This window comes from Necator americanus, chromosome III, assembly GCF_031761385.1.
Source record: "Necator americanus strain Aroian chromosome III, whole genome shotgun sequence".
NCBI classification, from domain to species: Eukaryota; Metazoa; Nematoda; class Chromadorea; order Rhabditida; family Ancylostomatidae; genus Necator; species Necator americanus.
In genome coordinates, this window is record NC_087373.1 from 16,023,493 (window position 1) to 16,050,992 (window position 27,500).

Here is a 27,500-nt window from a genome sequence, read left to right on the forward strand (position 1 = left end):
TAAAATACAGAATTACATCATTAAAAAGACGAATTCGGGTACACATTCGAAAATCCACGAATCCAAATCAAGATAGATCGAATAACAGAGGAACATTCGCGAACTCGGCGATTATTGATACTCTCATTGACCATATGCGTGGCAACATCGTTGCGTGGTGACTGTATGTTTTTGTTTAAAATGAATCCATAGCCGGCGGCGACATCTTCAAGATCAATAAAATACTGTTTTAAAGGTGGATCTTGATCGAATTCGGCCTTCCTCCAAAACTTCGATTCTCCTCCATGGCGGCAACCATGCTCACATAAGCACCATGGTACTAGTCTTTCGTAATATAGAACACTTATTATTGACAAGAAACCTTGAGATTCTTTACACTGCGTGCCGTTGCTCGGCTTAAATCACTCTTCTACAGCAGCACAAATCACACTTACCCAGCTCTCCATTTGCTCCTCTTCTAGACTGTCATCGTCACTTTCTGACACTAGGCTTGACAGTCGTGGCGACAACGTTTCCGGCGTACACAGAATTTTTTCCATGTGTTTATCTATATAACTACTTACCTTTCTCGCCATCCTTCGTGTGATAACGCGGTACAAGCGGCGAGCTGCCTTGGGACACTACCACCAAATAGGGACGAAATGAATTACGACGTAGTTGCGAAAGTGGTTGCGCTAAGACTGGCACCGCGCCAAGTCACGTAGTGCGGTTGCGAAATTTGTCTTTATGACCGCACTCTTGCGATCGATTTATTATGTCGTAAGACTCTAGAAAATCGACAAAAGTGCTACTACTTATCTATGTAGTTCAACTCAGTTTTTGATGCTGCCATCGCGGTGCGAGTGAACAAAACACGCGTTTGCGGACAACTTCCAGCATCTAAAGTAGCTCAAATCACCTACACTACAATGTATATCAATTTTAAACTGATCAAAAGCATATCTTCTTGGAATCAGAGTCAAGCGCGTGATGAGATTTTCGCGTCGGAAAGGGAGAGGGTTGCAAGAGGAGGTTGTAAGGGAGTGTGCGGCAGCCAGTTGTGAATTGAGGATATCATGATAAGCATCATAGATTTTATGATTCCAGCAAGTCAGTATATTTCACCCAAGTGATTCTCTCGTTGCGAAGAATTGTAGATTCATGACGTCTACAATTCTTCGCAACGAGCTGAGCATGGGTGACATTTTAATTAGACTAGAACTATACGATATTTTTGGATATCGGTAGGTGTGCAAGATTATTTATTAAGAGCGAGTTCTGTTTCCTTTCAATTTTGTCGCGCAGAGTTCTTTTTTTTTTCTAGAGATTTTGTTATGTTTACTATTGATTTCACGAAACCGTCGCCCTTAACCGATCTTAACGTTGGGTTTCAAAATAGCGATGTAAGAGTTTATGTGAATACTCAGGTTCGAGTTCTTCTTCTGTTCCATCAAACAGTTCGTTAACTGTGTTATAATTATTCTTCAGTATCTTTCAATCCACTCTGCAAAATTCGCTCACTTATTCGTGCGGATAAAACCTGGCTGTGCAGAGAGACTTTGTCCAACTACTGAAAACAAATCTGAGTTCGGGACTTGTAGCAATTATGACGTATTAAGTATGCAGTGAGTTCGATGAATGTCTCATTATTTATGTGTTTCTATATCCGGCGGCCCTGTAGCTTGCATCTGTCAACCCATCATCTTTCATACATTTTTTTTTAAATGAAATGACCAACGTGTATAAGAACAGCATTCTGCTGTGATATCTTACAGGAGTGACGGAGCAGAAGTGAAACTCTACAGTGGTGAAGAGATTTTCGGAGCAAGAACACATGACGTCGATAACATGAGTTTCCTCCTTCCGATTTGGTTTCAATTTTTGCTTCACAGACAAAAAGCTCGTGGTATGCAACTTCACATTCAATGTTCTTTTTTTGCATTTCTAGAATAGGTTTTTGAAAGATATCAGCTATGGATATTGTGATTCAAAAGTTCTTGAATGTATGCGTTTAATTATAGTTGGGTCGAAACATTCTGAAGCCATGTGCAACTGCGGAAGCAGCTGCTTTCGAAGCCGGGCGGGATCCGCAGGCGGGAGACGTTATCGAGGTGGTACCTTTGTTAGGTCTACTCGGATTGCCCGCAGAAATCGGTGAAAAACATGAACACTGCTGAACACTGCGTTATGAACACTGCTGGAAGTGGCCACAGAGACATTATACGACTATGATACTGTTTTCTTCGGGTTGATTCTCGTTTCCTGAAGTTCCATTCTGTTTTTTTTCCATCCACATGAATTTTCTTAATGAAACAATTAATTTCGCTAATTCGTAGGAGATAATGCAGCAGAATCCTCACCAGCTACTGGTCTAGAAAGCAATGTTTTAATTTTAAAGGCATCACCCCACGAATCTGAGGTGGTACAGATTTCAGGTGGAGTATTCGTATACGGAATCGTAGATTATGGACAGCTGTGTGATTCCGTCCATTTCTTGCTAATTGGCGTAAAAAACGGCCCGGAAGATACGGCTTCAGGCGTTTTGGCGCACCATTTTCTACAGGGAGTTCGACTGGAGCGCGCCAGCCTTGTGCGGCGCCGCATCTTCCGGGCCATTTTTTACGGCAATTAGGAAGAAATGGACGGAATAACCCCTTCCCCCCTCTCCGTAGTCTCACATCTCATATACGAATACTCCACCTGAAATCTGCACCACCTCAGATTCGTTGGGTAATGCCTCTAAGTCCTCCTTTTACACTATTCAGCGTAGGATCGGTGTCGCATGGTTTTAATGACAGAAACGAGACCATGGGTATGCTTCTGATAGAGAAAGTTCTCTTCTGCAATATACTGGAGAGCGAGGCAATTAGCATCGACCTTGGCTCGAATTACTGTACTTCATTCAACGCAAAAACCAGAGTTCTAGCAAAAATTCCCATTCTAAGAAAACGGAACAGCATTTTAGAACATTATTCAAACTTCTGAATAGATTCATAAACACCACAACACCTGCAAAATCACAATTTTTTTTCATGGCTCGCTGTAAAATGAACGATATCAGGTAACTTGCACATGACACAGCATACTTAACGTCTAGGAGTGGAATGGAACTCCTAGACGTTAAGTATGCTGTGTCACATGCAAGTTACCTGACATCGTTCATTTTACAGCGAGCCATGAAAAAAAAGTAGAATGGAACTTCTTGTGTACTGATTTGTTGCTTCACTTCGATATGTTTGTGTTGTTTTCCTGTAGTCCTCCCATACATTTGCACTTCGGTTTTTTTTTTGGTTTGTTTGTTTGTTTACTAACTAAATTATTAGGGCGTGAGTTTGTTCGTCTCAACGTTATCCATAAGCAGCACCTTAGAGTTGTAGTCAAAATAACTGATTTTTGCCTATGCACTGTTAACTTTAGCCCAGGGACGCTTTTAGTCAAGTAATTGTGCGATTTTAAGACGGTACTTTTGGTTACTAATTGAATTATTAGGACGTGAGCTTTCGTAGTGTTCTTTCTTTTTTATATGGAGAATCCGTTTCTGCACACAATGTCCTGCATGTTTTTAGGCTGCTGCTCGCATACCAATGATTAAATTCGTTGACGCACGGCTACCGAGGCCAGATTTCTCCCGGTACGTTTCTTAGCTTTTCCAGAGCGGAGAGATTTTACGAAAATAAAGAAAAACCAAAACTGTTTGTAGGGTAACTTCCACTTCGGTCTCTGCGACATCCGCCTCTCCAGGTATTATGTTTTCATGTGTGTCTGATTGTCATCATTTTTGAATTCCCTTCTAATGACCTTATTTTTTGTGTTAATTTAACTTTCTACGTATTTTAAGTAGACCTTTTCACTTAGGGAAGGGGAAGGTTGAGGGCACTCAGTCGCATTCTCATTTTAGGAAGTAACTAACTAAAGCAATCGGGATCCTATGACGTAATCATTAGTCTTAGTTGATCTATGGCATGTAAGTTAATGTTACTAAAACAACAAGTAAGATAGAGCTCCAGAAATAAGGGCGCCACTGGGTGCCCCTTCTCCCTCCCTCCCCCCCCCCCCAAACTACATTTTTTCGCGAAAGGGGTTTGAAATGGGTGGACCGCTTCGCTCGAGAAAGGTCCGGCTTCTCCCTGTCGCACCTGTGTTTGTCGGTTTTATCCACAATAATGACCCTCTATCCATGCTTCTTCTTATTACTCCTCTTCCTTCTTACTTCTTCTTTCTTTTCTGCCTTTCTTTCGTCTTTTTCTCTTTCCTTTTTTTTTCTTATTCACATTATTACGAAGATATTCAGTGATATCCTATGCTTATTTTTTCTCCACGTTGTCTATGATATGAGTCCTTAACAAGCAAAAAGGTAGTAGTCCAACCCAGTAATGATCCTCGGGGAAACGAGAGAACAAAAATTTTAATTCTGTCAAGGTTCTTTCATTTTACAAGGGTCATTATTCCAATCTAAACCAGATAGGTTCCATTCGTAGTGTCGAGAGAAAGAGGTTTTTTGAATTACGTGTTACAACTGACTGTCATTCTAACTCGGCTTCAAATGACAGGCTCTATTCTCTGCAATTTAAAGGCATTCCACCCGTAACGAATCTGAGATGGTACGGATTTCAGGTGGAATATTCGTATACAGGATAGTAGATGGAGAAGAGGGATGATTCCGTCCATTTCTTCTTTTAAAAAAACGGCCTGGAAGATGCGGCGCATCACAAAGCTGGCGCGCTCCAGTCGAACTTCTTGTAGAAAATAGTGCGCCAGAACGCCCAAAGCCGTATTTTCCGGGCCGTTTTTTACGGCTATTAGGAAGAAATGGACGGAATCATCCCTCTCTATAATCTACTATCCAATATACGAATACACCTGAAATCCGTACCACCTCAGATTCATGGAGTAATGCCTTTAATGTCACTTATGCAACTCATGCTCATACAACTATAGTTGGGTCAAAATGACATGAAGCATGGACATTTGCGCAAGCAGCTGTGCTCGAAGCGGAATGGGACCGTGTAAGGATCCTCGCTACCGCTACCCACCTCTGCAGTTCGCCATGATCCCACCTCGATTCCAACCGCTATCTTCACCGCATCGCTTCCGAGCGCGGCCGCTTCCGCAACGATCCGTGTTACATGTCGTTTTGACCCAACTATGCACCGTGCTCCATATTGATCTGACCCGACTGTAAACTAAACAAATAGGTGAGGTCTATGATGGTTTAAAGGCAGCATGCAACGAAATTGATTATGTTTGGAGCTCTCCACGAAAAGATAGAGTTAAAGATATAGATAACAAGTTTGGGTGCGACTACTCTCAATTCCTCTAAAAATCATAGGCATAGGAAGCCCTTTATTCAATCGATTCTTCTTACGAGGCACCTGACGACGTGTCACGTGCAGCTATACGCCGCGTCTGCGAATGAGAAGACAATAGATGGGCCATTGACGCTGCTTTTCCCGTTCGTTTGCAGACGCGTGTATCTACGCTCGCATGAGTGTCAGCGTTAACAGATGCCTCGTAAAGGAATTTGATCAACAAGGCCTTTTACCACGGTGTTTTTCAAGGCAATTAGGGAGAATTGAGTGCGATCACGGTCATACTCATAATGTACAACACTGACACCAAGTCTTTTCGTAAAGAGATACGAACAGTTCAGTCAGTTTTATGGTATGTTGTCTTAAAGTAAAAAGTAGAACAACACTTTGATAGGGACGAACGACAGAATCGAAAGAATGGCTTCTACTGTAACAGCCTGTAAGGTAGAATATTCTTGACATATAGTCGAGTCAAAACGAGCTAATTTCTGTTGCATTTGCAGCTTCGCGAGTACTATCTGATTTTCTCATCTGAACATTTCTGAACCCGGAAACTCGTAATCTACTCCTCAAACCCTAAATTTTTCATGGGGTTTCCACAAAACGTCGATTTCGCGATGCGCTGCTTTTAACCTTTTGCTCTTTATATGGGTAACATGAGGGATGAACTCGTTCCGAGAGTAGCACGTCTCATTTTCAGCATATTAGGAAGGAAGTATTTCAGTAGATCATACTATTCGAATCGGTTAAAATAAAGATCAATTTCGCGTGCAAGTTTCTTTTTATCAGAAAAAAAGTATAGGAACATACGACTTCAAGCATAGAAATGAGGATAAAAGCATAAGGAGCATAAAATCGTGATAATAAAATTCATTGACATGTGAACTCTGTAAGCATGAAGTAAAATTTCACATATAGTAGGGTCAAAGTAAGTAAATTAAACAAAAATTAAATAGTAAATTAAATACATTAAGAACGATGCACCGTAGCGCTTAGGAGCGTACCGGAACCCTTGCTGGCACCACCATCTGCCAGCTGCTGTTCACGATGGTGCCACCTCAGTTCCAACTACTGCCTCCACTGCGCCGTTTTGAGCGCGTACGCAAATGTACCGTGCTTCAAGCTGTTTTGACCCGACTATAAATTACATAGTCGGGTCAAAACGACTTGAAGCACGGTGCAATTGCTTAAGCTGAGCTCGAAGCGGTGCGATGGAGCGTAGCGGTTACGATCGAGAAGGGATCCTTGCTAGGACCACTCATTGCTGCAGTTTGCGATCACCACCTCGATCGCAGTCGTTAGCCGCGCCGCTTCACAGCTACGCAACTGCACCACGTTTCGTATCGTTTTGAGTCGACTATACCGCAAAAGACCTGATTCATTTGTAGGTCACGGTCATTTTGTGGCACTAGGCCTTATTCGGTCCCACAAATAACTCTTTATAAGCCATATGATTCGTATGCAGCCGACTGGTACCCGCTAGGAGTTGTCTTGTATACTATGCTGGTCGGGGAATCGCCAAAGGTAAGAGTTTTTGGAATTTGTAGTAGCTCCGTATTTCTCTGCTGCAAGGGCTGTGAGTACTACTATTAGTACACTTTACTTACGGTAGTACGGTACACTTGAACAAAATGGTTTTAGTTAGCAATTTCGGTTTAGGACAATCCTCGAACAACGATCTCCTTTCCGGATTCCGCTTCATCATCAGCCTGTCGACGGCGTATCGCCTCTCTTTTAGAACCGGTACATATTAAAATTCGTCAAGTGTTCTAGTGTACTCATCCATTACGTATCTTCACACAATGTTTGTTGATCATAATTCGTACGCTGGTGCATACAGGATGAAGAAATCCGAGTAGGATATCATGACTGCGTTCATTCTGAGTGGATGGCACTTCAACCTAACTGGATTTTTGCAGACCAGCATTTCGTCTATCAACGTATTCATTCTCTTTAAATTGTTCAAAATTTGTTCATGGCTTTAATAAAGAATTTTTATTTTAATGCTTTTTTTAGTTGCAGTCCTGATTCACAAACAACTAGAATACCATTCAATGAACTCCCTTTAAAATACTGTAAACGAATTCATAGATTGATTTTTGCAAGAGAAAGAAATTTGAACTTGCAGTGAAAAGATGAAGATTTCAGTATTACATAATTTTCAGCAATTTAAGCATGAATATAGTGGAATTTAATGGCCAAAAACGCTCAGATTCTGTGAACATTTGGAGTACGTTTGGAAGATAGTTAATGACTTCGTGAGTAGGTCAGTTTGTAAGAGGTTCCGCCGGTACTGCACGATCGATCTACGGTTCGAAACCGCCCAAGTGCCAACCAAACCTTTCATCCCTCAGGGATTGATAAATTTGTACCGGATTTGTCTACGAGGATAAAAATACTGACTTGATAGATCGGCTGGCCTCCAGAAGTCATTGTGTAGGGCAGACATGCTATTGTAAAACTCAAACGGTTCTGAATTGAAATAAGCTTATTAGAGCATCTTAAGAGGATTAATGGCTGACTAATGACTAGGTCCTGAGTAATGCCGAACACTTTATCCATTTCATAGTTTTCTTGGATCTCATAGTTTTTCTCGGAATTAAGATGGGACACAGAGAGGAATTTGCAATATTTTTGCATCTCGTCATGGAAAAAGAACTGGAGACAGTAAGGTTTTTTTTTAATTTTTTGGGCCTTCATTGCAGGTTCTGATGACGGCTACGCGAGGAATTTGAAATTCTTTTACCAAGAACGGGAGCTGTCTGTCAGAACCATGCATGCTTGTTAGGTCACTGGTCGCGTCTGTTGTATACAACGAAAAACGAGTCCCCTCTTTTTAAATTGTAATCCAGCATTAACAAGATAATTAACAACACTCCCCATAACTTGACCACTACTTCAAAGCAAATTCAGCGATCACTAATCTTACAAACAGAATGCACAAGTTAATCGTACTGGGATCCTCGAGACACATACTGATTGTTGTGATTTCGCAATGATCATGTGCTACTCGCGTAGATGCTGCGGAGGACCCATTCTGTTCATTGGATTTTGTCTTCGAAGTTCTTTTCCTGACCTTTTTGTAACTTCGAGTTTTGTAGAATGTCGTAAGGGTGTTTGGTTCTTACTCTTTCAACGTCGGATATCTACAATTTGGCAAAGAAGAAAATCTGCGGTTTTGAATGGTGAGCTTTGAGGTAGCTTTCTGAAAAGTGGACCAAAAGAGTATGCTTCCCAAAGGAGCGGATTTTTCTAGAGCCGGGCAGTTCTAGAGGCTCTCAGAACTATGTGCTACTCTTCATTTCTGCTTAGATTTCAGTTCTTTTGTTTTCTTTTGATACTGACTAGGAATAATGGGTAACTTAACATTAGTGCTTAGAATGTATAATGTATAATACGAGGTGAATTGTGCATAACGTGACTTACAGGAAGACACTGTTGAACGTTTTTGTTCTTCTTGATTTTTTTTTTTCATTCAGGCAAGCTGAAGCTATGATAGACGAAGAGTTTCTGGACATTTTCCTATGGTGTAATCATGAAGTTGAGGGGAACTTATGGCGATGTAACGCGAGGGTCACGATTATTTCTTTAGGCGTCAATGGTGCTTCGGATGCTATTCGCAAGGTGAGCTTGAGGACTACAACGCTCTGAATTTTTATTCTCAGTTGCTTCTTTCTTGCTGGCATGTTGTCGAATTCGAACTCTCGAACTCAGGCAAGATTGCATGAAATTTTATGATTTCAGCAATTCACTACATTTCACACAAGTAATCGTTTCATGACGTCTACAATTCTTCGCAACGAGCTGAGCATGGGTGACATTTTAATTAGACTAGAACTATACGATATTTTTGGATATCGGTAGGTGTGCAAGATTATTTATTAAGAGCGAGTTCTGTTTCCTTTCAATTTTGTCGCGCAGAGTTCTTTTTTTTTCTAGAAATTTTGTTATGTTTACTATTGATTTCACGAAACCGTCGCCCTTAACCGATCTTAACGTTGGGTTTCAAAATAGCGATGTAAGAGTTTATGTGAATACTCAGGTTCGAGTTCTTCTTCTGTTCCATCAAACAGTTCGTTAACTGTGTTATAATTATTCTTCAGTATCTTTCAATCCACTCTGCAAAATTCGCTCACTTATTCGTGCGGATAAAACCTGGCTGTGCAGAGAGACTTTGTCCAACTACTGAAAACAAATCTGAGTTCGGAACTTGTAGCGATTATGACGTATTAAGTATGCAGTGAGTTCGATGAATGTCTCATTATTTATGTGTTTCTATATGCGGCGATCCTGTAGCTTGCATCTGTCAACCCATCATCTTTCATACATTTTTTTAAAATGAAATGACCAACGTGTATAAGAACAACATTCTGCTGTGATATCTTACAGGAGTGACGAAGCAGAAGTGAAACTCTACAGTGGTGAAGAGATTTTCGGAGCAAGAACACATGACGTCGATAACATGTGTTTCCTCCTTCCGATTTGGTTTCAATTTTTGCTTCACAGACAAAAAACTCGTGGTATGCAACTTCACATTCAATGTTCTTTTTTCGCATTTCTAGAATAGGTTTTTGAAAGATATCAGCTATGGATATTGTGATTCAAAAGTTCTTGAATGTATGCGTTTAATTATAGTTGGGTCGAAACATTCTGAAGCCATGTGCAACTGCGGAAGCAGCTGCTTTCGAAGCCTGGCGGGGATCCAGATGTTATCGAGGTGGTACCTTTGTTAGGTCTACTCGGATTGCCCGCAGAAATCGGTGAAGCTAGCGTACAACAAGGGTACGAACTCGATCGCAACCGTTGCTTCTACCAGCAGACTTCGAGTGCAACCGCATACGCAACTGCACAAGGTGTTAGGTTGTTTTGACAAAATTATATATTGAATTAAATATATTATGAACATGAACACTGCTGAACACTGCGTTATGAACACTGCTGGAGGTGGCCACAGAGACATTATACGACTATGATACTGTTCTCGTCGGGTTGATTCTCGTTTCCTGAAGTTCCATTCTGTTTTTTTTTCCATCCACATGAATTTTCTTAATGAAACAATTAATTTCGCTAATTCGTAGGAGATAATGCAGCAGAATCCTCGCCAGCTACTGGTCTAGAAAGCAATGTTTTAATTTTAAAGGCATCACCCCACGAATCTGAGGTGGTACAGATTTCAGGTGGAGTATTCGTATACGGAATCGTAGATTATGGACAGGTGTGTGATTCCGTCCATTTCTTGCTAATTGGCGTAAAAAAGGGCCCGGAAGATACGGCTTCAGGCGTTTTGGCGCACCATTTTCTACAGGGAGTTCGACTGGAGCGCGCCAGCCTTGTGCGGCGCCGCATCTTCCGGGCCATTTTTTGCGGCAATTAGGAAGAAATGGACGGAATCACCCTCCTCTCCGTAGTTTCCCGTTCCGTATACGAATACTCCACCTGAAATCTGCACCACTTAAGATTCGTGGGGTGATGCTTTTAAAGGATGTTGGACTCGGTGAATTCTTGGTGCTTTTGAAAGCCTTTTACCCTCCATTTCCAGCTATAACGAATAAGCTTCGAATGCTGCTCGCAGTAGTTTGGATAAAATTTCCACTACAGGAGGAAATCTGCCATCTCTTCTTACGATGTTTTTTTTTCATTTTGGTGTCGAGCATATGCTATGGAAAGGTGAACGGTATCTGATGACTGAAGAAGCGCAGCTATCGTTTAATGTATTTCAGAGTCTTGAATTCGCAACACTTTTCAATATGGCTGCTCTTCAGGTCATATTCGGTTATTGATGCTTTATCGATTTAGATTGTTAGATTTAAGAAATGCACGTCTTCTTTGTAGTCAGATTGTCTTTCCAAACTACTGACAAATAATGATGTCCGCCAAATGTTAGATGGTCCCAGCATAGAATGTGCTCATAAACAAGTTAGATCAGTTTTACTAGAAGCATTGCTTCGGCGTACGAACGGATTCATGTTACTCAACAAAGTCGTAGTATCGTGATTGTACCGATGCTAGGTATAAACAATTTTTAAATGGAATCAGGAAGCGCGTTTAGGTAATGAGTCGGCAGTTGTCGTCAAAGGTCACATTTGTAATTTGTTCAAATCGGTTAGAGCCGCAAAAGAAACGATCGCTCCTCCTTTTGTGGAAATAAAGGTGATTTGAGCTGTTTCGAAAATTTTCCTCAGCATTAGGAGCTGTGTTGGGAGCAGAAGTCGACTGATAGTGCAGAGATTGCATCACTATGGGAGGGACTGAAGAAGTAGGAAGCGATGGTAATGAACTTGCAGATGTCCTTAAAGGTTTGATTGCACATTGTGCAAGTACAATTACGGAGCGTGAGCTAGTGCCTCCAGTAGATCTGCAGGAAAACGTAGTTGGCACTCAACCTCTTATTTCTGGAAGTAAATAACTGAGTCAGTTATTCACTTGGGACCCTAAAACCTAAGTATGACTCTTAGATGATCAATGACATGTAAGCTTAAAATAGGAGAAAAAAGGACGATAGAGCTGCCAGAAATACGGACACTGTTAAAGGCATCATCCGTGAATCTGAGGTGGTGCCTTTAAGTCCTTCTTTTATACTATTCAGCATGGGATCGGTGTCGCATGGTTTTAATGACAGAAACAAGACCATGGGAAAGATAGGTGCGCCCTGCTGCGCGGTGTGTGCGGCCGGCCGCACAGAGTGTGCGCGATGTACGCACTGCCTTACCACACACTCATGTACGGCCGGGTGCACAAAGTGTGCGGTCGGCCGCACACTCTGTGCGGCCGGCCGCACAGAGTGTGCGCGATGTACGCACTGCCTTACCACACACTCATGCACGGCCGGGTGCACAAAGTGTGCGGTCGGCCGCACACTCTGTGCGGCCGGCCTCACAGCAGTTGTTCGGTGCTAATATACAGACTATGTGAATGCTGTCACCGATACCAATACAGTCGATAGATTACACTGAAAAACTTATTCTTAATGCGGAACTTCTTAGTGGAAAGGGATTGCTGACGTCGGAAGAATATTTGAAATTTCTTTTGCTAGCGAAAATTTCCGAAAATACATACCTCAATTCAGAGTGGTTGAGTCGGAATGAAAGTTTCTGTGTATGTTTCTTGGATTGGTAGAAATGTGATTAAAAAAATTCAACTAAATTCGTTCACAACAACTAGTGTCCTGTTTTCTGTGCTGTGTGAAATAGAGAGTTTCTGCGGTTCTTCCGGGAGGAGTAGGTGCAGCGGCACTTGACATGACATTAAATTCGGTATGTTCGGCTTTCCTCTTATTGAGAAATTGGCGCTATTACTTCACATTTCTATAGAGAAAAAGGATCTCACCCTTTATAGAAATAAATACGAAGCCTAATTTCTCTCTTTAATTTCCAAAAAAATGGTCGACCTCAGAAAACAGAATTGTAAACGTTTCGTAGTGTAAACGTTGCTCTTTGAAGTTTTGCTTAAAGAGGTTCTTCAGGTGCTCTTTCCACGGTTATTTACGGTCTTCCACAACAAAGCATGTGCATAGAATGTGAACTTTTTGGCTTTATAAAACGTTATGAAAAAACCTTATAAGTTCTTAAAACTTCATGAAATCTATTTTCAAAGTGTTGAAAAGAATATAACATCGAAGTTTTCACCTTCTACATGTCGCTCCAGATCTCTAATTGTTTTTGCAAAAATTTGGCTGAGCAGGGTGTCGAACCTGCGCAGTCGCATTATAATACTTTCATAACAAATGCTGATTTTTTCTGTTTTTCTTTCAAGAATAGGTTTTTGAAAGTTTTCACAGGTTGAAACTATTCCTTCTTCCTTGATTCCTTCTTAATGCCAAGCGACTTAATTTTAAATTTTGGCTGATATTTTAGTAGAGGTACTGTTTTGGCAAACTCCTTGATTTCGCAATTGCGAAATTACTGCAGCTGACCAGTGTTGCGCGATCACGAAATCGCTAATCCCGGCGCTGAGCGGCTGTACTGCAATTGTTTTCCTTTCGTTTTTAGTTTTCCGTTCCTTTTTTAAATTTTGTTCCGTGATAAGCCGTTATTTTGTAGTTTGTTTTGATGCAATTTAAGATATGTTATTGTTTTTGATTGGTTCATTTGTTCGCTTTTTTTTTTGTTTTCAATCGTTTTCTTTTTGTTTAATTCTGCTTCTTGATGTTTAATTCTGATTCTTGATGTTGAGAAGTTTTGTTCTATCGTCAGACAGAACAAAACTTCTCAATATTAAGAATCAAGATAAAACAATGTTTCCCATTAAGCAGAATTAAATAAAAGAAAAACGAAAAAGAAAACAGATACAAGCAAAAAGAAAGAAAACAATAACATATCTAAAATTACATCATAACAACCTGATCTGGTTTTTCTTGTTTTCAGATGAAAGGTCGATTCGATTTTATCAACAACACTTTGGTATTTCTTGGAACTGAAGAGCCCCCGGACGAAATCAAGGTGGCGACGAGCCCCACATTACCTGTGACGTTGATTTTTTTGGGAGCAGTTCTTTGTATGGTGAGCTTTTTGCAATCTTTCCTGTTTTTTACTACACGCATACAGATATTTTATATTCTAGATATTGTTTTTCTACCTCGGAAGGTGGTGGTGCAGCAGATGATGGGCGGGATTTGAGTGGTGAGTATGCTTGGATCAATTTATTCTAGTCCTTATTGTTCTTTCACTGTAATCGCACTAAAGAACTTTCTTTCAGGAAAAAGAAAAGAAGAAGAAAAAAGTATTTTTGTTGTGTTATTTTTGTTGCCTATTATGTTATTTTTGTTATCTTTTTGAGTGAAAAATAAAAGCTGTTGAAGAGATTGTGTTCTGTTCTACACTATGAACCAACTTAGGACTTAGACCCACATAGTAACACATTAGCATGTCCAAAACATGAATATCATCACCAATTAGGAAAGTTAGGAACATTAGGAAAATATTCAAAGTGTTTCTTTTCTTGTAAGCTGTATTTATATGCTAGCGTGACAAAACAAAGTTCTATGATTACTGATGGACACCGGGGATAGTATTAGAAAATGTAAACTAGAGACAGTAGTGCAGGAATCGACCGCGCGAGCGGAAAGTCGCAGTAGACAGGAATCGTCAGTGCGTCCCTGCCTGCCTGGACTCCACACTCGCACGTGTCATAAGCAATAAGAACAGAAAAAAAAGAAAAAACAAGAAAAAGAAAACGTACCAAACAAAGAAACTAAGAAAATTAGAGGAAAAAAAGAAGCATCAGCAAGTTCATGGTGCTGGACAATACACTCGCAAACATAAGAGTTATTTAAAACAAAAACTTTAAAAAAAGACCTACCAATCGTTAACGATGGACAGCAGAATTGGAATAGCAGCAGCATGAACTCACCACGCGAATACCACGATGAATACCAGAATAGGAATAGCAGCAGCGTTTAAATCACCGGCCAGATTAGCACTGTCTGTTGTCGCTGTTTTTTGAGTGACGCCGTCGTTATATTGAGGGCGCTGTCCGCAAGTACACTCATTATGAACAGGATGACGAGCAATGTGCTTTGGACGTTACTAAGGCACACAGAAATTGGCGAAGAGAGTGTAGAACAATATAGGACACAAAAAAAGGGAACAGTTCTTATCATTATCATACAGTGACATCAGCGCTTTACGAAAATAAGAATGAAAGCGCGCTTTTCAACCTAAGCATCTTATTTTGCGCCTTGTTAGGACTAGTTTATTCATTTTCAAGTAGGGCAGCTATTCCGCGAACAGATATGTCAGAAAACTTTGATCATACAACAATATAGAAAAAAATAAGAGAAGAAATCATAACTAACTAACTAACTAACTAACGTAACTTCGACACGTAGTGTGAGATGATTTATAGAAGAAGAGAAACGAACAAAATACTGGAGTTTATAAGGGCCAAACGATTTCCCCGAATGCAACTGCAAGTGTTGTGTATCTCTATAAATCTATATATCGAGTTATCAAATGCTCTAGGCCTGAACAAAAATTTCACTATCAATAATTAAGAACTCGCGGTCGATTTGTCGGAGTTGGGTCGGAACATCTGAAATGGTTCAGTGAAGCTTTTTGTTATGATTGTGAATTAGACAACGCACATGCAGATGACCGTACCCACAGCTGGACGTAGAAGGCGAGGCATAGGAAGTTTCGAGGAGAGCGCAAGTTTCTGAAGAAATGAGGCGTCAGTTCTTCAGCTGTCATTTCTTCAAACCGCTTCTCATAATTATTTTATCTGTAAAGTAACATTTGAATACAACTCCTTCATCGCAAATCCTAGATTTGGATTACAATCGACTAGATTTCTTTGAGATCGCCGAATTAAAGAAGGAACAATTCGGCTAGATTCCTTTGGGATCGCCGAATTACAGAAAGAGCAAATCGGCTAGATTCCTCCGGGATCGCCGAATTAAAGAGTGTCATTTATATATGAATTTATATTAGACATCTATATAAGATATATAATTTATTCGATTAGAATGATCACCACGAAAGATGACTGCAAGCTGCTTTTAATATGTGTTATTTATTCGGAGGATTAGTCAAAATTTCTTCAAATGATATTCTGGTGTCGATATATCAAAAAATGATAGGTTATTTATAATCATTGGTGGTTTTCATCTGAAATCTCAAATTTATAATTGTAGTCAATTCCTCTATAGTTTACTTCTTTCAATTTACATTATATATTTTCGTATTGCATATTCGGTGTCATATTGTGATTACTGTGGAAATGATGATGATTTTGGTCTAAAACAGCATTTCTATCAATTAAATCAATTACACTGCAGTTTTTCGGGGGTATTGATCGAAACCTGCGCCTAATCTTCGTAGTCATAAAAATGATGGTGACTTCTACCTAAAACATTGATTTTATCAATTTAATCAGTTGTCATGTGGTTCTTCTGAGGATTGATTAGAATCAGCTTATGTTATATTTTTGTCGGGATGATTTTGTTCTGAAATCTCTTTTCTAAAATAAGAAAAAAAAATAAAAGTTTAGTCGAAGACAAGGATAAGTTTTCCCAGAACTTTTTCATACTACATTTTGTTTAACAAAAAAAAAGAAGCTGGCTTTGTACTATAATAGTATATAAATTTGAGAAATCATTACAATTGTTACAAACTTAAGAAATTACGGTCAAAAATTAGAGAAAAATAATTTAAAATTAATGTTAGGTTGATGCAAAAGAAATGCACATCTTTTTTTTCTATCAAATTTAATGTTAGCTACTGGCAATAGCCTAAGAATTTTTTTAGACGAACTATCGTTCACTGTTGGAAAGCTTTTTAGATGCACTATCTGATCTTTTATTTTGGTTGATCCAAAGTTATGGCGTTTCTTTTACGTTTTCACAAAATAAACAGGAAATAAACAAAATTCAGTAATTAATCAATAATCAGTGGTTATTAATCAGTTATCTACTCTACGCCATTGTTCACAACTTCTTCTAATAGTCATCGCTATCGTGCTATACAGCTCACAAATCTCTTGAATAGTTTCTGTAGCTGTAGCACTTGAAGGCAGCATGCCACGAATCTGGCGTGGTATAGGTTCCCCAGGTAAATGCTAGAGATGGGGTTGTAAATTACGTCATTAGAAGTGGCTTCGCTCATCTTTCGCTAATCGTCGTAGAAAACGGTGTGGAAGACGGCATTTTCACGACGGTTGCAACGTACCACCCCTGTGCACGTGGCACATCTAAGTGCGTAGCGGCTGAAAACCGGGAATTCTTCTCAACTGCCCATTCTAGTGAAACCATTGAAAAGGCAGCTGAGGGGACCGGAGCGTGCACAAGGTGGGCCGTTCTTACGTACCTCGAAGGAACAAACATCGTTCCTACGCCGTTTTTTTATGACGCTTAGGGAGAGATGAGCGGAACCACTCCCGCATCCCACAATCCACAACCCTATCTCTAGTTTACCTCTGGGAAACCAATATCACGTCAGATTCGTGGTATGCTGCCTTTAAACGCAAAAAGCAGCAGATGCCGAAAATGCTCTTTTTTGTCGAATTGACGCTGCATTTGACGGCCCGAAAAGAGCACAATACATGTTAACACATAATATTACGCACAAGAAGTATTACCAAAACATTTTGTTTTGTAGGACGAGGACAAAAACAATTCGGACCCGCGTCTTTTTTTTTGTATTTTTTCCATTATACTATTTTTAATGAAGTCTATATATCAATATTTTATCAATGAAATCTATACATCAATATATATTACCTGTGGTTTTAAATTAGCAAGCATTAGTCCAAAATAACTGCGGTCCCAGCAGATATGATCTTCAACGGGAATATATTGCTTGAAAAATGAAATGACAGTTAAGTATTCGTAATATACATGCTATTGTGAATAATATTTTATATATATATATATATATATATAGCTAGAGAATCGAGAGACAATATATTCGTATATAATGTCTCACGATTCTCTAGCTTAACAGGATTTTCTGCCGCTCATATAGCAATCAAAAATTAGTTGTAATAAGCTGAATTAAGGAAACAAACTGACGCTCAATAGAAAAAGATAAATAGAATAATATAATATAATAAATAGTGACAAAGAATACTATGAAGAAAGATTGACATATAATGCTGTAAATAAAAATATACAGTATAATATAGACATCAAAGATGGCTCAGTGCAAGAATTACAGGAAAGAAGTGTTAGCACATATACATACTGTGCATGTGCGGATATAAATCGAAAAAAATGAGGAAGTTCTCAGCATGTATCTGATGTTTGTTTTGACAGTGGTAAAGAGCGATCGAGAGTTTGATCCCCATCGGAACCATCATTTTCACAAAATGGGGAAAACAGCTAAGAACGACGGACAACATATTTTAAAGTCATTTTACGCCATTTCATACTATTTACACCCTGTGTTACAGATTGACAATGAAAACAAACGGTCAAAAGTTCGATCCTCTCTGGGATTTTTCCATTTTTCGATGCAGAACGCATTCTAAAAACATTTTTTCCGGTGTTTTCCACTTCTTACAGGCACTTTTACTCATTGACCGTGATCACAGGCAGTGGATTGTTGTATTCACGCCGGGATCTTAATCTTTAAAATGCAAATGAAAGAAAAATTACTGTCATTCTACCGGCAATCTTTCTGAAGTTGTATTGATAGCATTATTTACCGCATTCAGGTGTGATTTAAAGCAATTAACAGGAGGTCATGATTGAAAATCACTGCAGCGCTTTTCGGATTTTATCAGGTTTGAATAAACATGAATAACGGACCGAAGAGGAGATGAAATGAGGTGGATGAGGCGAAAATGAAACTTGACAGTAAAGATTTCGAGAAAAAATTTGAAAATTTCAGGACAAATTTAGTGATTTTCCTAATAAAAAAAATTTAATTTAATAATTTCAAAAAAAAAAAAAAATCAGTCTGTACAACAATGTGAAATTGTATTGCAAGAAATTTTCTGTGCATGTCGTTGTTCAGAAATTCGTTGAGCCTATTTTGCACTGTTTTTCTTTTGCTGCGGCTGTAAATGTCTTTTTTTGCTTAGTAACATAATCAAAATTGCTTTCTGGAGTGATAATAAGATAATAAGAAAATTCGTCACTGCTGGATGAGAAATCTGCTTTCTAAACTCCTGAACGAAAAGTGCAAAAACTTCACGCTAGTGAAGGATTGATCACTGGTCATTCAAGTAAGAACGGCGCTACAACACGATGCACCAAAAATCACGTCGTTTGTGGGCCCGCTGATCCTTGATAAAGATAATAATAAAGATCCATATAATAGCTAATACATAAATAACATTAAGTTTCGTATATAATAATGAAAAAAATTTATAGTGCTTAGATTTAATGGTTTTGACATCAAGCTTCTTTTATAGGGATCAAGAGGGAGGTACGCCCATTAAAGACAAATTATTTTCCATTCTATTGGCATCAGAACTTTTATCACGTTATTTGTAATTAATATGAAATAATTAGCCATCTATTTCTTTACATCCCTTAATATGTATTCATTTAACATCGACTACCTCTTTGACATTTCTTCTTTTTCTTTCTTCATTTTTCACCTCTCCCTCCACATCTCCCCTCTACCTCTACTGCTCCCACTTTTCTCTTACGACCTCCATGTCGAGAAATTCAGAGCGCCCCCTTGACCTTGGCCACAGGTGACTTTTCAAAAAGTATTTTTGTGATAGTTTATAAGATTTCTAGTTATATCCAATAAAACTGGCGCACATGAATTTATTGATGCCCAAGTATTGCAATAGACATCAAGTTGAATCGAAAAAAAAAAGAAATCTGAATCGTATCCGCATCTTTTTCGTCTTCTGTCGAAGAATTAGTGATTTTACCACACGTGAAATTTAATTTAAGTCGCTCTATCCGAAATAATTTCATTTTTGCTTACAGATGTGGAGCAACAATTTTTGTGGAATCTATGCATTCTATATTCTATTCTTTATTCCTATGACTTCAAATTTGGCCGATTCTATTCTATTATATATTTTCAACGAATTCAAACCTGGTCGAAGTGTTGCTGAAGCAGCAAGAACCATCAACAGAATATGGAGACAAAGAAGGTTCTATGTATGCATAGGAAAACACCGATTCGAAGAATTAAAAGGATAAAGGATAAAGTTTCTGGCGTTAATCAATCCGCCTGAGATGCGCCCCCCACGTTCGCTTCAATTCAGAATCGTTTGGGGTTTACGAACGTGTATCTGGCCTACACAATGACTTGCGGTGGACAGCCGATGTGTCAGGTAAGTGCTTTTATCCTTCCAGACAAGTCTGGTACCAATTTATCGGCCCCGGAGGGATGAAAGGCTTGGTGAGCACTAAGGAGGATTCGAACCTCCGATCGATCATGAAGGAAGTGGAAACTCTAACCACTACACTAAATCCGCCCCACCACACCCGATTTAGTTGCCTAAATTGGAGTGAATAGCTGCCTAGCAGTACTTTGGTACGAAAAAGTCAACATCAACTGCACCAACTATGACCGACCAGCTGAAAAAGCAAGTCGGGGAATTTACAGTAGATACCGTCGCGCTTCCCGAGAAGCGTGCGGCAGGCACATTAGGAGCGGTGTCAGAGCCCGTAACCAATCTGATGTCACTGAAATTGAAGTTTAATGTCCCTTTTCCAAGTTTGATATTCGCATGTATATAGTGTACAAAAACAACGATGGAAAAGAGCATCTTGAACAGCTCACGAAGCGGACAAAAGATGATTTCCCTGAACAAGAACGGAAAGGAACTGTCCTTGTTCAGTAGCACCTGCTGAGAAGGAATCCGAATGTGTTCCCGCAGGATGAGGCTCTCCTCTATAATCGTGCTGCCGTTCTCTTTTTTGCACAGAAACGGATCAAGCGAGACGGAGAAGAGAATGTATTCATGTTACCCGCGAGCTTGGTACCTAGTGCAGGTAAAGATGCTACGAGCGTTAACGTCGTGATTTAAAGGAAAAAGTCATCGAGGGATTCTAGGGTAACTTCAAATGACTTAGCTAAAGCTGTATCATATTAAAAAAAAGAAACAACAAATTTATTTGAGCCGTCAACACAGTTGGAGTGAAACAATGTACTGTAGAGCAGCACTTCCAAAAATATTGAAACTTTCCGCCGCTCAAATATCCAGAGAAGTTCACTGTCTCGCAACCTCAGAACACTGCTTTTTCACGTGCAAGGGTGCTTCTCAAAATATCTAGGAGTGGTAGCGATTCTCCAGAAAATTCCAAAAGGGTACAGCGAGACCAGGTGTCACTGCTGGTCTCTCATATTGTTCTTGATCGCTTCGTCAATCGCGGTCATAACATCTACATCGGCTCAAACAAATGCAGTCCGTAGCTTATTCCAAAAAAGGAAGAGTGAAAACGAGCCAAAGCGAACGACAGAAGGTTCGATGTAATGTTTAACTGATTTGAGGCAAATTCTACAGCCTTTTTACGTACCATGTTGATAGTATTCTCTGTACAGTTGTATGTGTATCATTGTGTGAAAATGCTGTTTAGCCATTTATAGCATAGTAGTGTGCTGGAAAGAAATATTAATTGTAGCGTCTAGTTGAAGTGGAATTTCAGAGTTCTGATCAATGCTAATCTAATCTAATCTAATCTGCTAATGAAGTACAGTATAGGGAAGAGAACAGCTAGCCTACCGTTTATATTAATATCTGAATAAATATTCGATAGTCCACTGCCTTTAGGGCAAGGACAATGGCAACTGCGTGAAAAAGATTTATCAGTGAAAACTGATTATCAGGTAGTTTATTCGAGATTCGTTCAAATAACATGTGTACGTCGGTTACTTAGATATGTTTAACGATTGTTTTTTGTTTGTTTTTCTTTCGCTTGTTGTTTTTTTAAGTGTTTTATCAATTAATACGACTATTATCCAGATTTCCGAGGGTTTGCTCAAAAGTTGCTCGCATCGTTTTCCTACAAACATTTTTTTAAAAGATGTTTTTGATTTTGGTCAAATATCACTTCAAGTTATTTCTATGTAGTTTCTCTGGGATTTATTCATATAACATCATCTTGTATGATAACGGGCTTTTATGTATGTATGTATGTATGTATGTATGTATGTATGTATGTATGTATGTATGTATGTATGTATGTATGTATGTATGTATGTATGTATGTATGTATGTATGTATGTATGTATGTATGTATGTATGTATGTATGTATGTATGTATGTATGTATGTATGTATGTATGTATGTATGTATGTATGTATGTATGTATGTATGTATGTATGTATGTATGTATGTATGTATGTATGTATGTATGTATGTATGTATGTATGTATGTATGTATGTATGTATGTATGTATGTATGTATGTTTGTATGTATTTCAGGAAATTATGGATTGCGGTGAGACGAATCCATTGGCGGAATCGGATTGATATAGTACTCATCAGAGAGCAACGATGTGGCATTGAGGAGAATCCCACGGTGTCCAGTTGAAGGGAAGTTTGATTCGATTGAATTTCCTATGGGAATTTCGCTGTAGGCTTTTACGGAGATCTCTATTTATCTAGTTTTATAGTGTACTTCTTATTAGAAAATAAATATTTAGGATGACATGCATCCACCTGCTCGTACGGGGCGAATCATGAGTTCAAATGAAAGAAGAAAGTGAGAGAAACATGCGTACTCTGGGCAGGGATATGCTAGGAAGCATGTTTGAACCTAAGAATAAGGTCAGCTTGTCATTACAGAAGGTTATTAAATTATTCTTGTAGAATCGTAAAATTAGTTTTTTCAATGTCATTCTAGGTGAAAAGAAAGAATGATATTGTTATGAATTTCTATATTTGTTACGTTTTTTTTTTATAGAATGAGCGAATTTCATCCGTAGATGGAGGATTCTGCAATCACTACAATTTTTTTCGGATTGTGGTTCTGGGAGAGTGTTGTTCTGCTCTAAAGCAGAGAAAAGTTGTAGACGTCCGTTAAATTTGGATTTTTTTCTTGAAAATTGTATAGTTGTATTTTTCAAAACGTGTTCAATAAATTCCTATGTATAACTTGTTTCTGTTTAGTTTGTACGGTCGGTTTGCTTACCACATTTAACACTATCTCTCGTAACCTGATACCTTGTAGTATCTATCAATCTAGCATCTATCTTGATGAAGACGATAATCTTTACGAAATGGGTTTATTATTTGTAAACTGTCTCTGTCTTCTATGCTATCACTTTTTGTTGTCTTGAAAACAAAAATTGTCCACTTTTACCATCTTTTTTCAAGTACAGTCTGATTGCTGCGCGCAACTTGTCTCTACGACGGTAGCGATCGAATGCGCCAGTGCAATAGAGGGGGTACCTGGCGATGGTTTTTAGATGTTTAGGTTTCCTTGCTGTGAATAGGTGTTTTTTGTAGCATTCTCTTTCCACTCACTGATCTTCAAGTGATAGCGTCTAGGTGATTGGAGTGCAATAGGAAAAGAAAAAAGGAGAGAAAAAAATATATATAAACAAGTAGAAGTAGCGGAATCATAGCCGATTATTCTGTAAGGTGTTGCTTCGACAATTCAAAGTTGCTTTCTTTGAGTGTGCTGTAATCGCGTCAGTTTGTATATGAAAGTTGGCCAATTAATTGCACTAATTCATTGTAATCGTGGCGTGACAAAGTTTCTGGGATCGCAGTGAGTTGTGAACACAAATAATAATGTAAGTAGACGTGACATTCTGAACGATCGATGACGATGTGGTGGAGTGGAATCGTGAGCAGAATCAACAAATTCACAAATGAAATGTGTTCAGGTACATAAATTAAGAAGATAAAGGATGAGTATTCCTAAAAGTGAAGATCTAATGGAGGATATCGCAACCACTAGCTCAGGTTCGGTGATCGTTAACTTGACGAAGAACAATGACACTTCTTCGGCTGATGTTAACAAGAGGAGGAGTTGGAAATTAAGGACGCTTTTTCAGAGAAACTCACTCTTGCTGACGTTGAAAAATGGGATGCTCACGTGCTTTTGGCTGTCGCCAAACAAAAACTACGGAACGAGAAAGGTAGCAAACACACGTACGTCGGGCATAGGTGGGTTTTTTCACAACGTTATTGAATAAACCTTGATCAATGAGATACAATTTCGTGGACAGTAGCAATGGAAACAAATATAACTAGAGAAGAACGATTGTAAAAAAAAAAGGCCTTCTATTCAAAAAAAAGATCTACTGAGTTGAGAGTGAATGGGCAAAGTCATGCGGGTACGGTTTTGAATGTTGTATTGTAGGCCGAACACGTCGAGCGCGGATAACTCTGCACTTAGCCTTTTCTTTGTCTGTCCCGGTCCTGGGTTTCGTGGCGATGGTGATTACGAGAAGTTCCATTGCAGGATAAGAGAGATGCATTTCTCAGATGTGATCCCTGAAGAGACCGATCCTGTCATTCGTGATTTTTTGATAAGTTCTGTGTTTTCCTTGGCGTGCATGATCTCTATCTATGAGAACGAAACTGATGTGGATAGGAAGCGATATCTCATGAAGCAATCTAATTATAATTTTGTAACGATGTCAGGAGCGAAAAAGGCGTACACCTTCTATAAGAGATACTGCGACCACATGATGAATGCGCTCCTGCTTCACGACGGGAGTAACATAGCGATGACCGTAAGAGCGAAAAGTGTGGATATTGAGATCAGTCAGTTGAACGATCTAGCTAATGTTGGCATTCATTATGCCCTCACACATTCGTGGGAGGAATGCAGGCATGAAATCTGGCCGAGAAGGACTCTGATATTTTTACCATGTGGATTTAGATCTTACTCAAGAGTATTGCAAACAGCAACAAATGTTAAAATCTTTATCTACACAGAGCTTTCAGATATTCCCTCTGAGCTCGCGAATGAAACCAGATTGAACTATTGTATATTCGTGCTCCCCACCACTGACAAACCATGTGAACGAAACGAGTGGAATGCGCTCGCCATGGCGTTCACGCACATTGTAAGAAGAGGCGCCAAGTTGGTGACAGTTTGCGGACCACGAGGTGAAGCAGCATGGGAGCAGAATAGAATCGACGCTCTTAAAACGATGGAAATTATAAGGGATGCTGCGGCCGCTATGAAAACAAATGTAGTCACAACGTTCAACATGATTCCATCCGTAGCTGAACTTTTTGCGTCCATAGGACTCGGATGTCGCCAATCATCATTTCTTTCCTATCCGGTGCAATCGATAAGGGCATTCTTGACTGCTATGCAAGAGTTCGTGAAACCGCACGTGAATGCCGACTTGTACACGTTTTTTGAAGAGCCTATAAGCCGAACCAAAGCTTATAAGGAGAAAAAAAGATTGCTGGAGAATAGAGAGGGAGGAGAGAGGAGAAAGGCGAAAAATCTGGCACACAGCCAGCAGATGGATGAACGTGAACAACAGAAGCAGTCCATCATGAGCACGAGTGCAAAGTCGAGTCTGAGAACCGCCGACAGTCGGGGTCGAACTATGCATAGTTGTTGGAGAGGAAAAGGTTCGTCTCGCTCACGACTATCTAGGGGTGGTGGATGCGCACGGATGCCAAGAGGTAAGAGATATAATCCATATTCGTATTAGTAACATGTGCATATTTTTACTGTGAGTGATTGTTGATAATTGTTTATGTTTTTTTTTTTTTTTTAATTTTCCTCCAATAAATGCTTTTTTCGCCTTGAGTATCATCTTTTTTCATTCTCAAGAAGCGTCACGTCGCTGTTCATCACTTGTCTGTTCGGATTATTGTTGCCGTTTGTGCTTGTCTGTTAAGTGTCTGCTGCATTATAATTACTTTCTAGTTTTTTTTTTCGGTCTACTCTTCAGTGAAGCGCTGTAAAAATGAGAGCTCATTGCAAACAACTACTTGGTGTCGTGTACGCTATCCTTCTAACCGTCTTGATTCTTCCCCCCACACATGGCGGCTTCAGCGCGCACATGTCGGGGCGGGCCTCCGTTACAGGAGTGCCGCGAATCCCGGACGCAATTACAGAAGGGTTTCACAGAAATGGGTTCCATGCAGAGGTAGTTGGAATGGTAGCGCCGCATCGTTACGAGTGTGGTATACTGATTCTAGGTAGGTGATAGATATAGGAAAATTTTCGTAGATTTTCCATTTAACTTTTGTGCCCTGTACACTACGCGAATTCCAGACTACGCTTCGTATGTGAATGGGGCAATTTTTGATGAAACGGTAGAGCCATTGGTGAGCTCCATCACTGCCAACACTTCGATGGACGTTGATTTGTGCAGGAAGGTGGGCGATTACCCGGTTAACCTTTAGTTTCATGTAGCAGCGTGAAGTGTAGCGTAGTAACGAGCACTCGTAACAATGCAGTATTGATTATGTATAGTATCATAATTACGGTAATCACATGCGTTTAGGTATGTGATAGTGGTGTGAAGGAAGCTCGAAGAGCTCACGAAGTAGAGATGAGAGCATTATTTGATAAGTATCGCTCCAAGACGCTGCCATATGCGTACGTGATTTCATTTGCAGATTGAGCAGGTTGTGTATGTGCAGTCGAACAGGCGCTTTACGATCGGTTTTGCAGATACCAGGAACAAGTGTCGTTTCCATTCGTTGGAGTAATTGCTCTGGGATTTGGAGTTGGATTGGGAACGATCTTCTCTGAAGGCCTGCACAGCATTTCGCGTATGTTCTTCGGTGCAGACGATGGTGCTTTCAAGGTTAGCACATATGCCTCATACATCTGCTTCGCTTTTGATTCGTTACGGGAACGCGACACGTTGCGTTCACATTGAACGTTACCGTACGGGACGCAACTATACTGGGTTTAGGCGGCCATGAAAGAAATAGAGGCAGTGAAAGGAAAGCTAAACATATTAGCTGCTATCGTTGAGACGCAGACTTGCAGGTGAGTGAATAACGATGCAATCGAGTATGCGCACGTATGTATATAGTATAGAACAGCCTAATTTAAGTACTCGATGTGGATTGAGCCTTGCCATCGCAAGATCTCAGTTCCTGAATGCAGTGGAAGAGGCGATGAACGATTTGTTCAATTATGGAAAAATTTCGCATCGACTGATAAACCATGCCGGCCGATACGGTCTACTCGACTCGATCAAGCAGCTCATGGGCGTACAGTTCAACGCTTCATTGCTCTCCCGCTATTACTCTGTAGCGGGAGATGTATTACAAGCAACGGTACTCTCAATGAACGCTCGGGTAATGGAAGTGAAGGTATTGTGTTCAAAGTGATGGAGAAAAGACGCTTTGTCCCCTCTTCCAATTGATCTTCAACTCGTTTTCTAGGTCTGTTATCCGGTAACCAAAGTGGACGAGATCGGCTATGCGCTTGACGTGGTTCCGCTCGGACAATTCAGTAGCGGCACGAACGAGGAGTCATTTTGGTGGCACACGTTGAACCGATGGTACGTGGTGCCGCGTTCCCTCCAAATTAACAATATTAGCGCTCTCGGTACGGTACGAAATGGCGGCGCGGAATGTCGCCGCATCGCTTCGATCGCTATGTGCAGTATTGAAGAACAAGCTGTTGGCTGTCAATTGGATCAACATAGACGAGATAGATGCGAAATCACAAGGCTGAACTCGTCGGACCCAAATGTACGTATGTTGTCAACACTATCACCACCAACCGTTTTTCTTTTCACCTCTCTTGGGATTGACGATGATCACATATGTACGTAACGGAGATATCTGTTTTCAGTTCACCCTTATACGGCCGATTCTGCGGACAACTGTGATAGCTACTCGATACAGGCACATGCT

The 27,500-nt window shown here is 39.9% G+C and overlaps 3 protein-coding genes across 6 annotated transcripts in view; all 3 read left to right on the forward strand.

Annotated features, from left to right (window-relative positions):
- Positions 1–1,140: 1,140 nt before the first annotated feature.
- On the forward strand, positions 1,141–7,245 carry RB195_009744 (uncharacterized protein; the record flags this gene model as incomplete). Of its 2 annotated transcripts, XM_064190435.1 has the most annotated exons (10): positions 1,141–1,223; positions 1,304–1,406; positions 1,468–1,604; positions 1,755–1,818; positions 2,001–2,090; positions 3,546–3,610; positions 3,680–3,720; positions 6,754–6,812; positions 6,948–7,031; positions 7,129–7,245. In XM_064190435.1, the coding sequence occupies 10 exons, from the start codon at positions 1,141–1,143 to the stop codon at positions 7,243–7,245; spliced, it is 843 nt and encodes a 280-aa protein (XP_064048018.1). The 2 variants fall into 2 exon arrangements, with proteins under 2 accessions (XP_064048018.1, XP_064048019.1); XM_064190436.1 differs by lacking the exons at positions 2,001–2,090; positions 6,754–6,812 and having other exon boundaries at positions 7,129–7,133.
- A 218-nt stretch (positions 7,246–7,463) lies between these two features.
- On the forward strand, positions 7,464–13,889 carry RB195_009745 (uncharacterized protein; the record flags this gene model as incomplete). 2 transcript variants are annotated; one of them, XM_064190438.1, is made up of 10 exons in its annotated part: positions 7,464–7,518; positions 8,401–8,473; positions 8,768–8,912; positions 9,033–9,148; positions 9,228–9,330; positions 9,392–9,528; positions 9,678–9,709; positions 9,795–9,808; positions 13,652–13,786; positions 13,848–13,889. In XM_064190438.1, the coding sequence occupies 10 exons, from the start codon at positions 7,464–7,466 to the stop codon at positions 13,887–13,889; spliced, it is 852 nt and encodes a 283-aa protein (XP_064048020.1). The 2 variants fall into 2 exon arrangements, with proteins under 2 accessions (XP_064048020.1, XP_064048021.1); XM_064190437.1 differs by lacking the exons at positions 7,464–7,518; positions 8,401–8,473 and adding exons at positions 8,676–8,689; positions 11,338–11,438 and having other exon boundaries at positions 9,678–9,808.
- Positions 13,890–23,554: 9,665 nt separating this feature from the next.
- RB195_009746 (uncharacterized protein) overlaps positions 23,555–27,500 on the forward strand; it is a gene marked incomplete at both ends in the record, with an annotated part of 4,451 nt that continues 505 nt past the window's right edge. Inside the window, 11 exons of one of the 2 annotated variants that reach the window (XM_064190440.1) lie at positions 23,555–23,609; positions 23,702–23,813; positions 24,010–25,298; positions 25,707–25,820; positions 25,897–26,000; positions 26,129–26,223; positions 26,299–26,434; positions 26,546–26,622; positions 26,690–26,951; positions 27,024–27,335; positions 27,439–27,500. The exon at positions 27,439–27,500 is cut by the window's right edge and continues 160 nt beyond it. In XM_064190440.1, coding sequence (XP_064048022.1) covers positions 23,555–23,609; positions 23,702–23,813; positions 24,010–25,298; positions 25,707–25,820; positions 25,897–26,000; positions 26,129–26,223; positions 26,299–26,434; positions 26,546–26,622; positions 26,690–26,951; positions 27,024–27,335; positions 27,439–27,500 — 2,618 coding nt within the window. Of the gene's footprint in view, positions 23,610–23,701; positions 23,814–24,009; positions 25,299–25,706; positions 25,821–25,896; positions 26,001–26,128; positions 26,224–26,298; positions 26,435–26,545; positions 26,623–26,689; positions 26,952–27,023; positions 27,416–27,438 lie in introns of both variants that reach the window. The other variant, XM_064190439.1, reaches the window with a different exon arrangement.